We start from the raw sequence: 16,044 nt of genomic DNA on the forward strand, positions 1-16,044 counted from the left end.
TTAAAATATTAAATATGTGAAAGTGTATATCACGCCCCAAAAGTAGGCCTTCTTCTTTAGGCCCTATTCTTGTGATGCGACCTAACCAAAATCGTAAAAACTATATGTTAATCAACGAATAACCTGACAACCAGAACACTTACAAGCCCTAATCATTTGACTTCTTTCTCAACCACATCGATCTCTTTCCTAGGTCAGTTAAATCCTGAGTGGTTCACTTTATTCCTTGTATTTGGAGGAAGAAATTTAAGATACGTAAGTAAAAGCTTAGTGAGGCCATGAGTAACACGTGGAAGAAAATAGTCAATGATAGAAAAACTTATCAAGATAGTTAAACATATGGTATTGACTGGCAACAATAATGATTACGCCTGTGATGACCATATTAGGCAACGACAGAACCACATAATCACCACCTTATATCTCCCAAAAGACCGTTTACCACCTTATCCTCTATATAGGGAGCGACCCCGCGACCCCATAGAAATGACCATTCCTAGGTACATGGCTGCACCAATCACACACAAACAACTTCCAACTTACCTGTGAAAGGACACCTAAGTGAGAACTGAACAACGAAGCCTTAACTGGCAGCCCAATGCATATTAAATATTACGACGAACTGAACAATATCAAGATAAATGGGACCTTTTGGATGATCATACGGTCTCTAATGTGGCTCCCAACGAAAGTTCATAATGAACATCAGAATACCACATTACGATGATAGTAGTCACATTGCAGCACTTAACTCCTCCGAAAGCCCATTCAAATCCAAGTAGTTTGATAATGAACGATTTCAAGAGAATACTCATGTTCGTCGCACGAAAAATCATTTTTGATACATATAATGCACAATAACATATAATATCCTCTAAAATTTTAAATAACAATATAATTTTAAATGCCATTCATTATAAAGTTCATGTGCTTGTAATTCATTTATGAATAAATTCTTTTCGAGGAATTATTTGCCCGCACATAATTAAATAATTATAAATAGAGTCCCAGATGCAGGAGAGGAAAAGGTGCAAAAAAAGAAGATTCATTGGTTTGATTTTCCATTAGTAAGATGATAATAGACTCATGTTTTCTTTATCCGAATGACTAATCGAACATCTTTTTACTGAAACAAGATTTGATTAGTAAAATATTAATTGAAAATTTTTATTCAATTAATCAACCATAATATATTTAACTAATCAAAGTTAAATCAACCCTTTCAACTAATTAGCAATAATACATCCAATTAAAATTGATTAATTAACTAATAAGTAAATAAAGAAATTTAACTAATTAAATAATTAGTCGATTAAATAGGTGAGTTATTAAAAATTAATTACCAATAATTAAAGATTAACTAATTAAATATCGAATTAATTCAATAACAAAGTAAGGAAAGGAAAGAAGATCACCGATTTATATACATGTGTGTAGATGACACATGACTTGGAGACAGGACACGTGTAGCCTTGGCCTCATCCACCACCGCATCAAACACCTAACTTTCTTATTTATCTTTTTTTTTTAATAAATATTTTTTGATAATTTTTATTAAAATTATAGATTGGTCCCTTAATTTCTAAACTTATATTATTTAACCCTAATAACTTTATAAAGTTTCAACTTAGTCCTTAAAAGTTTTAATATATTTGAATCATATCCAATAACTTATTACCTAGTCGATTTGAGACTCTCTAACTTTTACAATTTAAGTAAACAAGTTTCATATAATTTCTTCTCCACTCTAAATTAACTCAAATAAACCTTTCATAATTAAACTTTAAACATAAGTAGATGAAAAATATTAAATTTCGTTGGTATCATACATTAAATTATTAAAAATTGGTACATAATATTTAATATAATCCAATACGGGGCGTCACAGTATAAATTTAATTTAAATTTAAATTATTTGAAAATTATTATATTAATTTTAAATATAATAAAATCGAATTAAGATTATTATAATAAATGAAAAGTAGTAAAAACTAAAGTTTGATTTATTTATAAAAAAGTCGAAGTAGCTATAAGCATGCCCCAAGGTGTTCCTAGCTTTTGGGCTTAACAACACTTTTTTTACCCGTTTCAAAAGTAAAAGTTGGCATACCAAACATTTCAAAAATACTTTTTTAAAGTCAAAAGCTGAAAAACGTTTTTCTAAAGTGCTTACAAATACTCTCTTTATTTTGTACCTAACAACTTCTATGTACGACATCGACTATTATCTCGTCCATTAAGCTTATTCCATCTCTTTTTTTTTTTTTTGCCGTCAACAAATGAAAATATTATCAACCAATCACACAAGCATAAATTATAAAAAAAATTAATTATATTTATACTCCCTCTAAAAATGTCTAATTACACTTTTTTTTAAAAAAATTTAAAATTATATTTATATTCCTTAAAAAGTTTACTGTTTACGGCTGACTCATTTCATTAGGGTTTGGATGAAAAATAATGAGATTATCAAAAAATTACATAATTTTAAAGATACAATTCATTTAACATTTATATGTAATAATTTTGTACTTGAATCAAAAAAATATAATGATATTAACCGCACTTCATATATGTATATATATGATAATATTAAATGAGAGGTAAAATTAAAAATTTGTGTAAATTTTTATTTTATTATCGTACTATCCGAATTTTAATGGAATGGGGTCACGTGTAAATAGAGAGTTTTTAAAAGGGTGAAAGTGTAATTTAATTTTTTTAAAAAATTATAATTTTATATTTCGAAAAGAATCTCACTATAGTTAATCTTGAAAAGAAAAATAAATACCAAAGCCATAGACGTTAATGAAGCAACAGGAGAAAAATGACGTGACGGTTGGGATTAGCTGAAACAGAACAGAGCATATATTTGAGCGGGAGTGGGGTACAGCCTGCGCAAAAATTCCAGAGGATAGAGCCAAAAACCACGTGAGAAGTACGGCATGGAGCCCGGTGCATCAAGATTACTCGTTAACACAACCCACTTTTCAGTAGTACGAAAGATCATCGTCGAATGGTCGAAGAGATCAGCCATTCTGGGAGCGTAGTCTGAGCGGAAGAAAGAAAGAATTGCGATAATGGATGATAATTCAGCAGCGGAGCCGCTTATCAAGAAACAAGGATATCATGACAACTGCGAAGCGTGCAAGATTGAGAGATTCAAAGAATCTAATACTGGGATCCCCTTCAAGCTTTTGTTTTTTGTCTGGGTTGTCACTCTTGCTGCGGGTGGGTTTTCCCTGCTTCTTTCTTGAATTTTTGACTGCGGTTGAATTTTCAGTCTTGTTGTTTTCTTCCGTTGTTCTCCTGTTTGTGTTATTTCGTTTAATTTATGTGGTTGATTACGTGATGTTTTGGGTTCCAATTGTAATAAAAGATGGGTCCCGACATGATGATAGTTGTTTTTTTACTTTTTTTGTTGTCTTGTTGGTCAGTGTTTTCTTTTTTTTGGTTTTAAGTTAAGTGCCCGATCCTATGTTGTAGGGTGAAAAGGTTGATGTTTCCTAGAATTTAGGTTTATGGTGGGAGAAGTTTTAAAGAAAATTGGATTTATGTGGACATCAATCATGTTATAATGCACCGGTGACTCTTGTATATGGGTTAGAATGTTGGACTCAGTGCGTGGGTCCGTTCATGTGGAGTTTTATGTTTCTTTTATTTTATAAAATATTATACTTTTTGTCATTCTTGGTTCTTTATTAAACTACATTGGTTGGTTATTTGGGTCATTTTTTTACCAGTAATACAGCCCTGTAGGGGCATTACAATGATTATGTTGGACATTTGGTTTTGGTAACTTTTAAGAGTTACCTGTAGTATCTGCTTCTGTGAATTCTTGTTATTTTTTTATGCATTGTGTCATGGAAAGGGATGTCGGTTCATTGTGTCACTCTGTCAACTTTTTTGCATATGCCAATGTGACTATTATGTGCATCAAGCTTTAGTGTCTATGTGCATCTTCTTAACCAGGAAGATTGTCCTGCCTCACATTGGTTTGTCTGATAGTATAATCTTGTTTCCCTGTTCCTTTAGAGTTGGAATCGAACTTCCTCACTAGTTTTCTTAGTTTTAATGTTCATATTTAATTGCTTGTTTGCTAATTGTATATTCATTTTACTGGATTCTAATTAGTCATATCTTCTGGTGTCATTGACAGCTCTGCCAATCTCGTCTCTCTTTCCTTTCCTTTATTTCATGGTAATGATGCTCTGACAACCTTGAACTTGACAGAATATTCTTCAGCATTTTCTGATGCCAAACACATGTAGCATATTCTCATTGACTGGTCAGGGTGTTAAGTTGGATTGTAAATGGCTGTTGTTGATTTCATGACGGGAAAGCTACAAATAGGAGTTAGCAGATGTATGTTTTTGTGTTTAGTTGGCTTGGTGCCTTTGAAGCACTTCACCAATTACGAATTTGCCTCTTAAAGTGCTTCAAGCAAATTATGAATATACAAGAACTTGTGAAACTAGATAATATGCTTTTGCAAGGACCTTTCACATTCTCGATAATCTCAAACAAAGAAGAAAATGAGGGGTTTCTGATCAGTTATCAGGTTTGTATATGCTATTTCTCGACCTACTAGGTATATGCCCTCTTTTACTTTTAGGGCATGTTTGGTAGGACTGAGGAGGAGCTTGGGAGGCAACAGTTAAGGGAGTCCAATCCTTCTTTTTGTTTGGTAGTAAGGAAAATGGAGGCCCCGGGGAAGAGGGGTGGGACAATCCATTGCTTGTGTAATATTTTGTTCTTTCTGTACAAGGAGGAGTTGTAGGAATGATTTAATTCGAACTACCAGTCTATCTACTTCTCATTCCCTTTCCTACATTTCTTGATACCATACAAAATAGAGGGCAACTACCTCCTTCCTTATTAAAGTAGTAGAACTTTCGACTGTCTTGCCTTCCAATTTTCCTCTTCTCCTCCACTTGAGACTAAAAGATCTTACTTTGCTTTGTCGGTTAATGTCAAACAGAGGCCGGAATGTTGATTGAGAAACTAAAAATAACCTTAACTTTGCCTTGAGAATCAATATTAAATAGTGCTCGAATATTGACTCCAAGGCAAATTTACTAAAAAGTAACCTTAACTTTGTGTTGTTGTCAGTATTAAATACAAGTTGTGTATTGACAGACAGGACAAAGTTAAGGTTAGTTTAGTATCAAGTGGAGGAAAAGAGAAAACTTGGGAGGCAAATAGTCGAATGACTTTAGCCCTTCCATAATGGGAGATATACAGTTGCCCTCTAATCTTTTCTGATATCGAGAATGTAGGGAAAAGAAAGCACAAGTAAAACCCTACTCGTTTAGTCCCTTAACCATTGCCCTCCCCAGCCCCTCTGGTGGATTCTATTGTTGCATCATTACCTGACATCTTCCCTCTTCCCATGTTGGACTTGCTTGCTGTATTCATTCTCATAATCTCCTCAATGGTTGGAAATGTTCTGTTATCTCTTTGATTAATCAAATCAGGTGCTTTTAGTATTTCTCCTTCTAATTACTGCAGACTCGGGACTTCCATATTGCAAAAAGGGAGGAAGACATAAGTTACTATGCTGGATACGTGGGTTAGTCTCTTTTTTAACATCATCTTATTGTACATTAGCCATCTCTATTGAACATGAATTGATATTTCATGTAGGATCTTCATTCATGTTTGGAAGAGCTTTGACTTCTCTTCTCTGGGGAATGGTGGCTGATAAATATGGTCGGAAACCAATAATAATGATTGGCACAATTATAGTGTGAGTGTCAATAGTCATGTTTCCATATTGCTGGCTAATTTACTTTGACATCCATCATCTTTTATTTTCTTCAACTTGGTTAAATTTCAGGGTTGTATTCAATACACTGTTTGGTCTTAGTGTAAACTATTGGATGGCAATTTCGACAAGGTTCCTTCTCGGAAGTTTGTGTGGAATTCTTGGTCCTATGAGGGTATGTCGACCTAAAATTTTCTTAGCCCTCAAAACAAAGTTTTATTCCTTCAAATTTTCATAGCAAAACAGATAAATTTATGTTTAAATTGGTTGAACTGATAAACATCCTGTCTTACCTGCTGAAGTGGAGATGAATTAGTGATTGCATCTTGATCCAAGACGGAAGTGTAGGTCAGCTGCTGCCCAAGTTTCTATGCTAAACACCAAAGAGCTCCGTTAAGATTCTTCTACACTATTAAGTATTAGCTAAAAAGGATTAGGAAGTGTTAAGAGTGATTAAATATCGAATGTTTCTACTTCTAAACACTTTAAACGTTTATATGAGATGATAGTTCAATATGGTCCTAGAAACCGACTAAACAAGGGTTATGAGTTTAAATCTCACTACTGCCAATCTTGCCACCATCCATTTACGTGAAAGAATTTCATGTGTTAGGTTGCATGAAAAGACTGTTTGCATGGGCCATATTAGAATTAAATATATCTCCTCTCTGTTTAAACTGTGGCAATTCAATATCAACAAATACTAAAAGGCTACTTATGTATGCCATTAATAGAGTGCCCACACCATTTCTTAATGAAATACATGCCTAACCCTAAACAATGAAATTTTTATTAGCTTACTACTGTGAAAGAACACATGTGCTTCAAGTAGAAACTCATTATGCAAACTCGCTTATATGTATTCATATAATTATTAGTTTTCTCCACGTGGTTTTCCAATTGATCTAGGCATATGCTTCAGAAATCTGTCGTAAAGAACACCAAGCTTTGGGGATGTCCGTCGTAAGGCATTTAATCCTTGTTTCCTTATTCTTGTTTCTGTATCTTGTGAGGTCCATCGTGATGTAGGCCTGGGTTGTTATATTGGGTTCTTTGTAGATTGGCACATCCTGGGGCATAGGCTTGGTCATTGGTCCGGCTGTTGGTGGTTTTCTTGCACAGGTAATGTCTATCCTCTGCTGCTCTAGAGAGTACCACAAATGGTTCTTAATATAACTACTGAATTTCAAAATGACTTAAAAAATCACTATATTCATACAATGAGACTGAAGCGATATGAATTTAAATAACTTATGTGCTACTATCTGGTAACCTTTTTGTTAGTTTGTCTCCGTACCTGCATTGAACGTTTTATTACTTGGATGTCCTTAAGATGGTAAATGATAACAGTTAAGAGCATCTAGGTGGCTTAGTTTTAGCCACAAGATCCTGAATGTTATCTTAAAGCTTGTAAAGTATTTTTGTTTGTCAATGAGAACAACAAACAATAGGATAAGATGTTAAGAGTTTATTAGCTCGTTAAAAATAGGTCGTTTACTTTTTACAATCTTAATCTCCTTTTCCCTGGTCATGTAAATGAGGATATTGCCTTAAAAAACCTTAATTATAAGCTCCAAAGAATTAGGAGCCTATTTCCAAGATCTAACATTTAAAAGAAGAAAAATATAGAGGACTCTGAAGCTTATAGAATCTTTTTTTAAGCTCAACCAAACATCCTCTAAGCTTTGGTTGCTGACTGCTGAAGACTTCAAAATCCCTTTTTTCTCTGTTTATGCCATTTAGCACTCCCCAAGATTCAACAATTTTTTGGACATGTATGATTTCAGCCTGCAGAGAAGTATCCTCAGATCTTTTCTAGAGAATCTCTGTTTGGGAGGTAAGCATGTTATTTCACACATCTATTTCTTTCAGTCTGTGATTCTTAGGTGCAAACTAATCATGCCATTCTCATCAGTCGATATGGCTTGCAGGTTTCCATACTTTTTGCCTTGTCTTGTGATATCAGTCTTTGCTTTGGTGGCATTCATCATCTCGTGTTGGCTTCCTGTACGTTCCTCTGCCGTTGCTTTCTGTATCAAGCTTTCATCATTATAGTCCAAGTTTTTTCATCTTTTTCAAACAGGAGTGTCACTTGATTTTCTGTTTACTTGCATGTCTTTATGTAAGCATGCAACTAAAATTCTGTTTCTGAACATATGCTCCAGAAGTTTTTGCCTCACTTAGTTTTCAAGTCTAGGTTTTGTTTTGACCGAGTGCCAATAATGATTCCTTGCTCATGAAGATTTTCACCTCACTTAGTGTTACATAAATGGCACCTGAAATTTTGTTGATATCTTTCTCAAATATGAATATTTGCAGGAAACTCTTCACATCCATTGTGAAGAAAACATCGCACGAAATTCCAGAGAAGCTCCACCGGAAGATAATACATATGAGTCGATTCAGTCACAGGAAATGGAAGTTTCTAAGCTCCAATCCACTGTCTCTCAAAGAAGCCTCTTCAGAAATTGGCCCTTAGTTTCTGCTATTATAGTGTATTGCATTTTCCAACTTCATGATATGGCATACAGTGAGGTAACCTCTTCATTATGTTCTTTTCTTTCTTCGAAGAATTTTACCGGTGCAAGCTGATGCAAATCTTTTTATTCATTCAGAATTGCGAATTATCTGTATTTTTCTATTTACATGTACATCTATTTGTAGAATTATGTAATTACAGATTTCATACAGAGTACCAAATGATTGTTTCTTTTTCCCCTCAATTTTTCTTTGATTTATATTATTGTATATGATTGCTTAATTAGTTAGATCATTTAAACAACTTCTCTCTTCAAGGTAATGCCATTTATCATGAATAAAATAATGCCTCTTACCTTGTTTTTTATAAAAGGTTTCCAGTGATAATCTCCAAGCAAATACCAAACCATCTTTGATGGTCTACACAAGAAAAAAGCTTCTTTTTAATTCATTTGTCCAAGTTCAGATTGCTGCTGAATTACTGCATAGCTATCACTTATTTCCTTTTTTCAGATATTCTCATTGTGGGCTGTCAGCTCAAGAAAGCTTGGGGGCTTAAGTTTTAGCACTTCGGATGTTGGTGAAGTTCTTTCTGTTACAGGTAGATAATTTTTAGGTGATACATCTGAAAATTAATCCATTATTTACTGAATGTTGATATTATCTAATTGGCTTCATTCAGGGTTTGGTATGTTACTCTTTCAGCTCTTTCTATATACTTGGATAGAGAGTATGCTGGGAGCCATCTTGGTTTCTCGTATTGGAGCTGTAGGCCCATAAAACTTCTATTCCTAGTCCATATTTCCCGTCAAAGTGCTCTAGTCTCTGCCACTAACTGTTTCTCGTTGCAGGTTATTACAATACCATTGCTATCGAGCTATCCATTTATAGCCAAATTATCTGGTCCGGTTCTCTTATTGGTGCTAAATTCTGCATCCTTGTTGAAGAATGTACTCTCTGTGAGTTCTTGTTAAATTAGTTTTCTTGTTAACTTAGTTGCCATTAAAGTTGTCTACTCTTGTCTAACTTTGTTTTACAATTAAGTCCTGCTTGAAGTTTTTATATCGTGATATCAATCTAATTCAGAGGGAGTCTATAAATATTTTTAGTCATAGATATTACCTATAAATATTCACTAAAGAATATAAAATATCTTTCATAATTTTTTGGGAGAACTTTAGAGAGGCTCTTATAGTTGTAGGCTTAGGCCAATCTCCACTGCCTTTTACAAGACTTCACAGCTGAAGAACTACAAAGAAAATATTTTCTGTAATATGTCTAAGATAAATTGTGACTTCATCCATTTGAGTCATTTGACATATTAGACTTTGTATAGATTTGTTTGGAATAATTCGTAAGAGAAGATCTTTATTTTCTTGCATGAATTACTTGAAGGCATTGAGGATTTGTTTTATGCATCAATTCGTAGAAGTAGAACATTCTTTCAGTGGTACCCCCTCAAACATCACAAACCAAAAAGAACGAATAAGATAATTCTTTTGCCCACCCCCTGTTATTACTTTCTACTGATTCATGACATTCATAATCAGATATCCATCACAACAGGCCTGTTAGTTATTCAAAACAGAGCTGTGGTAAGTTCTTCCAAGTTCTTACTTTTCCTTTTCAACACCTTTAGAAATAAAATTGATATATTTTCAGTTTACAAATCTATCTGACATTTATTTCAGGCCCAAGAACAAAGAGGAGCTGCAAATGGCATATCTATGTCTGCTATGTCCCTTTTCAAAGCAATTGGCCCTGCAGCTGGGGGTTCACTGTGAGTTGCTCTTGTTTCTCTCCGCTCGTCAGTTTTATTGATTGTTATAGTGACTGAGTGCTGTATAGAGTGTTATACTTCTCTTGAGGATATATGACCAATGGAAAAATAATTTTAATTTCTTCTCTCCTTGTTGATTGGTCCCTCTGTCATCTGTTCTTTGTATGTTGTTTAATTTCTTTTCATTAGTCCTCCTAAAGTTGGGTATTTGTTCTGCTTTACCAACATTTTCTGGATTCGTAATTTTATAAAAGAATTGATTCAGATATTATGTAAGTATTGAAACAGAAACCATGTTTTTTGTGTAACTTTTGACTTCTAGTTTCTAATTTTCTCTTTACATGATCTACTCGCTTTAAATTTCCTCAGACTCTCTTGGGCTCAAGGCAGGCAGCATGCAGAGTTTTTACCAGGTACACGAACAACTCTTGTAAGGCTCTTTCGACGTGTTAGTTTTATACGTTCATGATTTTGCCCACGCTCCCTTACCTCTTTCAATATTTTATGACTTGTGGAAGTGAACTGCGAGTAACTTCACATGATAAATGAAAGATATAAAAATGGTTTAGTATTATGCATGTCACCAGTGCTCTGGTATACAGATACAAAAGACAAACATTTTATGACAGTGGCTCCTAGGTGCAGTCAATCATTGTGCTATGAGAGCATTTTATGATAGCATCTAAATGCAGTCAATCATGTCCTTTGAGAGCGTAGATAACAACTAAATTTCAAAAAGAGAAATCTATCGACATTGAAAATGGAGAAAATGGGGATTTTATACCTAAAATTTGGTCATTTTTATGGGAAATTACTAATTTCCCCAGTGCTAAAATATGGTCCCAATGTCACAGACCACATTCTTAATTGACTCGGGTCGAGGGTGTCGATGGCATGGAGATCTGTTTTGGTACCAGAATCAATACCATACCACCTTCCAATAACTATGGAAAAATAACAAAACAAAGAACACCAAATTTAGCGAGGTTTGGCCAAAGAATTCCTACGTCCTTGGACAGTACCGAATTTCTATTTCACTGAAGGACAACAAATGTACAGAAGAGAGAAAAACAATTGCCAACAAATTAGATTGGCAAATGCTTTGTTTTGGAATGCCTAACGAACGTTAACTAACTCCATATTTATAGGTAAATGCTTGAGCTTGGCAAACATTTTCATGTGGGATATGAGCCACAATTGAACAAATCTCCACCTTGGCGAATTTCACATTTTCTCCTCTCAAACAATCTTTGATAGTGTCTCCAAATTCAATCTTCAAATTTTATCGCTTAAGACCAAGCAAAATTGGAACTTGACTGCAGTCACGACTTTTGTCAACATATCTACAGAATCCTCACTGGCCCGGATTATCTGGTTTTTTATCCACTTTCTTCTAGTATCTCTCACAAAAGATATCGAATATCAATGTGCTTCGTTCTTGCGTGATGTACATGGCTGTTTGCTAACTGCATAACACTCTAATTGTTATTATGGATTGTAACGTGGGATGAATTCCCGGTTCACAAAGTAACCCAAATTGCTTACTTCACAGCCTCTGTGATTGTCATTTAGCTTCCATAGTAGACAAAGCAACTGCTGACTGGTCTGGATTTTTGGGAATTCTATTCCACTTTCTTCTAGAATCTCTGGCACAAAATGGTATCGAATATCAATGGGCCCTGTTATTGCGTGATGTACCTTTGCTAACTGGATATAATGTATTGTAATTTTGTAAATAAATTCCAAGTTCACAAACCATTGACACCAAATTGCTTACTTACAGCCTTGGTGATTGCCATATACTCAGCTTCCACTCTTGACTATAATTTTGACTTCCAACTAACTAGTGCTTTTGCAAGTGTAAACACATAGCCAGTAGTTGATTTCCGTTTATCAATGGCCATATTAAACTTTTAGTTTGAGAAGATTTCATCGAAGACCTTCATTCTATAGTAATAAATGCCTACTTATTTAGTCACTTGTGCTATTTGGCACACACCTTTCTGTGACAACACCCAAGTCATAAATAAGCTTTGTGCAACTTTCAAGCCTGTACTATATTAGTCAAATAAGCTGATATGTTCTCATGTTGATTCCTGTACCATCACAGTCTGCTTAGCATACCCTGTGCCGTCTTTTTCCAGGATTTCAAAGCATTTACCGACTTTTGGCTTTTGACAGCCACTTGGTTCTTGTGATGCAGGTGTTCACATGGTTTTCTTCATCTTGAACGTGGTTGAGATTGTCGGCCTCATTATGACCTTCAAACCCTTTCTGGCTCACCCCGAGGACGAGATCTCCGATCCGGAGCCTGACCCTGAAAGCCACAGAAGTTAGACTAAACTAGAGACCTCTTTCATTGATTCAAATGCAGGGATTCGTGTGAATCTCAATACATGAACTAGATTGGTGCAAATTAGCTCTACCCATGTGGTGGTATTTGTTGTCTGAAATATGTTCATCTAGATGAGTAGGTACCCTATTTTTGTCACAGTGACAGTCTGCTTTTAAGCCCACTTTTGAACCTGCTTGTAGCAATACAATGTGTATGAAGAAGTGTAAAGATTGAGGGTGAATGAAATCAGTATCTTCAGTGGTACACAATTCTTGTGGATGCAAGAAAGTTTTTGCACGATCTTTAATTTTGATTACGTTGAACTATTTCTCTAATGATATTATATTTGCTTTGTGATTGTTTGTTATCACCAGATTGTGTACTCAACCCAGTTAGGTAAATGTAATTTTTATTAAATAAATAGTACAACCGTATAGTATAACAATGCTCTGTACTCAACCCAGTTCATAAGCATAAAATAATTTGTCAAATAGTTGGTTCGCGAATTGGAACGGCCAAGTGAAATGAATTAATCACTGTTTTTAAAACAATAAATTTATTAATTTCATTTAAATTTTGCCACGCAATTGTTTACATTACTTATATATTACAAATGCAAATATAAGATACTAATTGTCAAAATATGATAACTTTTTATTTCTTTTAAAAGTAATTTCAAGTATGTTTATATCTATTTTTAATATTTGTTAACCAACTCAAAACACATACCAAACTTTTAACTTATAAAATTCATTTTTCCAAACCAAATCAAGAAATTCTCAAAATCAACAAAAAAAAATTCTTGCAAAATTTCCTTTGACAAAACTTGGGCTTTTCCAAGCAAGTTTGCATTGGGTTGAGAGGGGGGAAAATAAATTATAGAAATTTCACTTGCCCCCCTTTTCTTTGGTTTTTTTCCCAATTCGTCCAACAAAGGAAAATTATCTGCATTATACCCCCATGTCGAAAGCAAACCCAAAGACCACCTGCGGATGAGTACAAAATTTCAGACGCAGCAAATCAGTGTAAATAATCAAGAATCATGAAGAACTAGATAATTTGATGAAGAAATGGCGAACCCCAGAAGGACATCGTATTCATCGAACCCGCTACCGATTTCAGACCCGACTCCACAATTCCAATCCCCATCCCAAAACCCACAGACAGCAGCAACCCTCTTAACCTCGCTCAAAGTTTTCCTCAAAAAACCGCATGCATTCCCTTTTCTCCTGTCCATTTTCCTTCTTCTCACATGGGTTTCTCTTAGATTTCAACACCGTTACGCCAATCCTGCGTTTCACCAATCATCATATACTGTGAATGAGAAAAATGGCGGTTATGTTAAGGATCCGAATGCCAATGTTGTGAAATTCTCCGCTTTTTCTTCTCTTGTAATGAAGGATAAGCGTGGCTGGTTGATTAATCCCGTTTCACTTGCGCTGGATGCTGATGTTCCAGGTTTTGCCTTTGTGTTCTAATGTGATTTTTAGAAGTTAGAATTTTTTTTATCTATGGCGCTCTAGTTATGTAATTTTCCTTAGCTATGAGTTTTGGGGGACCAAGCAAATGAAGGTGGAATGCTGTAATGGTTGATGCGGAGCTGCTTGAACTTTTTGATTGAGCAAAGATTGTGTCGTTATTGTTCTTTTGCTTTTGTAGCCAAACGCTGATGATTTTTAGACACTGTTTTTTCTCTGTCCATGCGTGTGTTTGAACATTTTTTGTTTCTGTTCTGTTATAATTTAAACAGCAGTAGAATTGATACTGAGTGATGGTTAACCACGGATGATTTTGTGCTACCCCTAGTAGGTAGTGCCAGTATGAATGGGTCGATTAGAATCCGATGATGTCATAAGACGTAATGATAATACCGTCGTTTATGATCTAATGATGTACACTGAGATTGTGCTGCTATCGACATGGATAGCATCTAATCTCCTGGTGAATAAGAATATGAAATTGAAACATGGTGTTACTAACATACTGCAGTATTCTTATCATTGTGTACTTGTTATTGCATTTTGATGTTTCAAAACAATGGTGGATTATGAATTTGCAGGAGGAGCGGTTTCTTGTGCTTCAGTTCATTTGGGTGAGATCCGACCTGGAACAGTGAGGGGAAACCACAGACACCACACTTGTAATGAGACATTTATAATATGGGGTGCTAAAACTGTGTTCAGGGTATGCCTGCCGTTCTTATTAAGATATATATATGGTATTCTCAAAGATTTGCTTATAGACATAGTCTGACGAGGTTGCTAAATGCGTGAACTTCAAATAATTTGGCTCCGAAGCAGTTTAAGAGCTTTTATATCATAGGCAATTTCACTATGAACCTTTTAGTTTGAGCTCCCAGATCTTGAGGATAAAAGAAGGGAGAAAAAGAAAACACTGGTTAAAAGGGTTAGACATTAATATTTATCTATGTAGGTTCTCCAAGACAACGCATATATGGCATGCCTGATAGCATCAGCTCATATCTAGTTATGTTCACTTTTTCTGTTTGTTATTTCCTTCTTACATGAAGCATCATATATATCATTCAAAGGGACATTTTCTGTGCACTTCACCACTGGAAGAAGGGGGTGGAGGCAAGGGATTCTGCTGGTTTAGTTTAATATAGCATCTTTTATGGAATGCAATGTTTCGAGGATGCAGAATAATGTTTTGGTTTGATTACAGAAGATTATGGGATGGGATGTCTTGATGATGCAGAATAATGTCCAGAGGGGGTTGTGGGGTTGGGTTGCCCAGCAGATCTTGTTAAAATTGCCACACACTCTGAAACACATTCTAAGTTTTAGCATCTTATGAGATGTTTAAAGTAACTTTGGAAAAATCAATAAACGGAAGCAGCAGCACCAGAGTTAAAAAATTGATAGCAACTCAAAGCTCTTTCATTCTGATCTCTTACGGACTTTATTTATTATGACTTGTAAGAGGCATTCTTTCCATTTGTACTGTATAAGAAATACTGTACAGAGATATTATTTCATATTCCTTTTCTCCGGTCTCATATGTATAAATTGTTATTTGACCCATGACCATCTCCAACGTGCAGCTGGAGAACAATGCAGTGAAAAGAGGATACTCTGAGGTAACAATTGGAGCAGATGAAGTTGCAGTTGCAGCTAGTCCTAGCGGCACTGCGCATGCTTTGGTGAATATAGATGCCATACGGACCACATTTTTCTTGGGGTGCCAGGACAGTGTAATGAATAACAGCTCAACTACTGACTATAAAATTTGGAACAATCTATAGTTCATCTAGTTGTTTCTTCTGGGTGGAATTCAGCTTGTAGGGAGAGATAAGATGATGAATCTCGCCGGTGGGCGTAGTTTTCCGTCAATACACTTCTCTTTCATTCATAGTGTAAAATTAGCACAAAATTGCATGTATATATCAGATACAGCTATTCATTTTCCATCATATTTGTGTGAATCATGCAAGTAAATGACCCCTTTTTTCCAGTTAATCCTATGCTTCTGGACTGACCAAAGGATTAGACCCATCTTTATGGGAGGTAGATAGAATGACTCGGAAAGAGTAAAAGTTTTACTTTGTTACCCTCTGTTCAAATAAGATAGATTCTGCCAATCATTCCTTTATTCCAAATTTATAGATTATGACATCAGTCATTTCACATAGTTCTGGGAATTGATTATTTGGCTATAAAGATT

At 35.0% G+C, this 16,044-nt stretch overlaps 2 protein-coding genes across 10 annotated transcripts; both read left to right on the forward strand.

Moving 5' to 3' along the window:
- Nucleotides 1-2,805: 2,805 nt before the first annotated feature.
- On the forward strand, nucleotides 2,806-12,639 carry LOC105162731 (protein ZINC INDUCED FACILITATOR-LIKE 1). 9 transcript variants are annotated; one of them, XM_088880632.1, is made up of 17 exons: nucleotides 2,806-3,231; nucleotides 4,160-4,200; nucleotides 5,512-5,572; nucleotides 5,647-5,749; nucleotides 5,840-5,942; nucleotides 6,677-6,730; nucleotides 6,827-6,889; nucleotides 7,511-7,604; nucleotides 7,683-7,774; nucleotides 8,087-8,302; nucleotides 8,759-8,846; nucleotides 8,951-9,013; nucleotides 9,097-9,204; nucleotides 9,796-9,840; nucleotides 9,937-10,025; nucleotides 10,395-10,455; nucleotides 12,229-12,639. In XM_088880632.1, exons 1-17 carry the CDS (start codon nucleotides 3,081-3,083, stop codon nucleotides 12,360-12,362), a joined length of 1,566 nt encoding a protein of 521 aa, XP_088736758.1. In that variant the 5' UTR covers nucleotides 2,806-3,080; the 3' UTR covers nucleotides 12,363-12,639. The 9 variants fall into 9 exon arrangements, with proteins under 9 accessions (XP_088736758.1, XP_088736761.1, XP_088736760.1 ...); XM_088880635.1 differs by having other exon boundaries at nucleotides 10,395-10,438; nucleotides 12,207-12,639; XM_088880634.1 differs by having other exon boundaries at nucleotides 2,807-3,231; nucleotides 8,928-9,013.
- Nucleotides 12,640-13,331: 692 nt separating this feature from the next.
- Nucleotides 13,332-15,793, forward strand: LOC105162730 (RmlC-type cupin). Its single transcript, XM_011080835.3, has 3 exons — nucleotides 13,332-13,818; nucleotides 14,420-14,544; nucleotides 15,425-15,793. The coding sequence occupies exons 1-3, from the start codon at nucleotides 13,431-13,433 to the stop codon at nucleotides 15,623-15,625; spliced, it is 714 nt and encodes a 237-aa protein (XP_011079137.2). The 5' UTR covers nucleotides 13,332-13,430; the 3' UTR covers nucleotides 15,626-15,793.
- Nucleotides 15,794-16,044: the final 251 nt, after the last annotated feature.

This window comes from Sesamum indicum, linkage group LG5, assembly GCF_026168435.1.
Source record: "Sesamum indicum cultivar Baizhima isolate 11 linkage group LG5, ASM2616843v1, whole genome shotgun sequence".
Classification (NCBI taxonomy): Eukaryota; Viridiplantae; Streptophyta; class Magnoliopsida; order Lamiales; family Pedaliaceae; genus Sesamum; species Sesamum indicum.

Bases quoted from the DNA above. Each gene is read 5' to 3' on its own strand.
- LOC105162731 (XM_088880631.1), top strand. From the start codon at position 3,081: ATGGATGATAATTCAGCAGCGGAGCCGCTTATCAAGAAACAAGGATAT. The intron at 5,943-6,676 runs GTATGTCGACCT...CAATTGATCTAG, and splicing joins GAATTCTTGGTCCTATGAGG to GCATATGCTTCAGAAATCTG. The intron at 9,014-9,096 runs GTAGGCCCATAA...TTCTCGTTGCAG, and splicing joins TGGTTTCTCGTATTGGAGCT to GTTATTACAATACCATTGCT.
- LOC105162730 (XM_011080835.3), top strand. From the start codon at position 13,431: ATGGCGAACCCCAGAAGGACATCGTATTCATCGAACCCGCTACCGATT. The intron at 13,819-14,419 runs GTTTTGCCTTTG...ATGAATTTGCAG, and splicing joins GCTGGATGCTGATGTTCCAG to GAGGAGCGGTTTCTTGTGCT. The intron at 14,545-15,424 runs GTATGCCTGCCG...TCCAACGTGCAG, and splicing joins GTGCTAAAACTGTGTTCAGG to CTGGAGAACAATGCAGTGAA.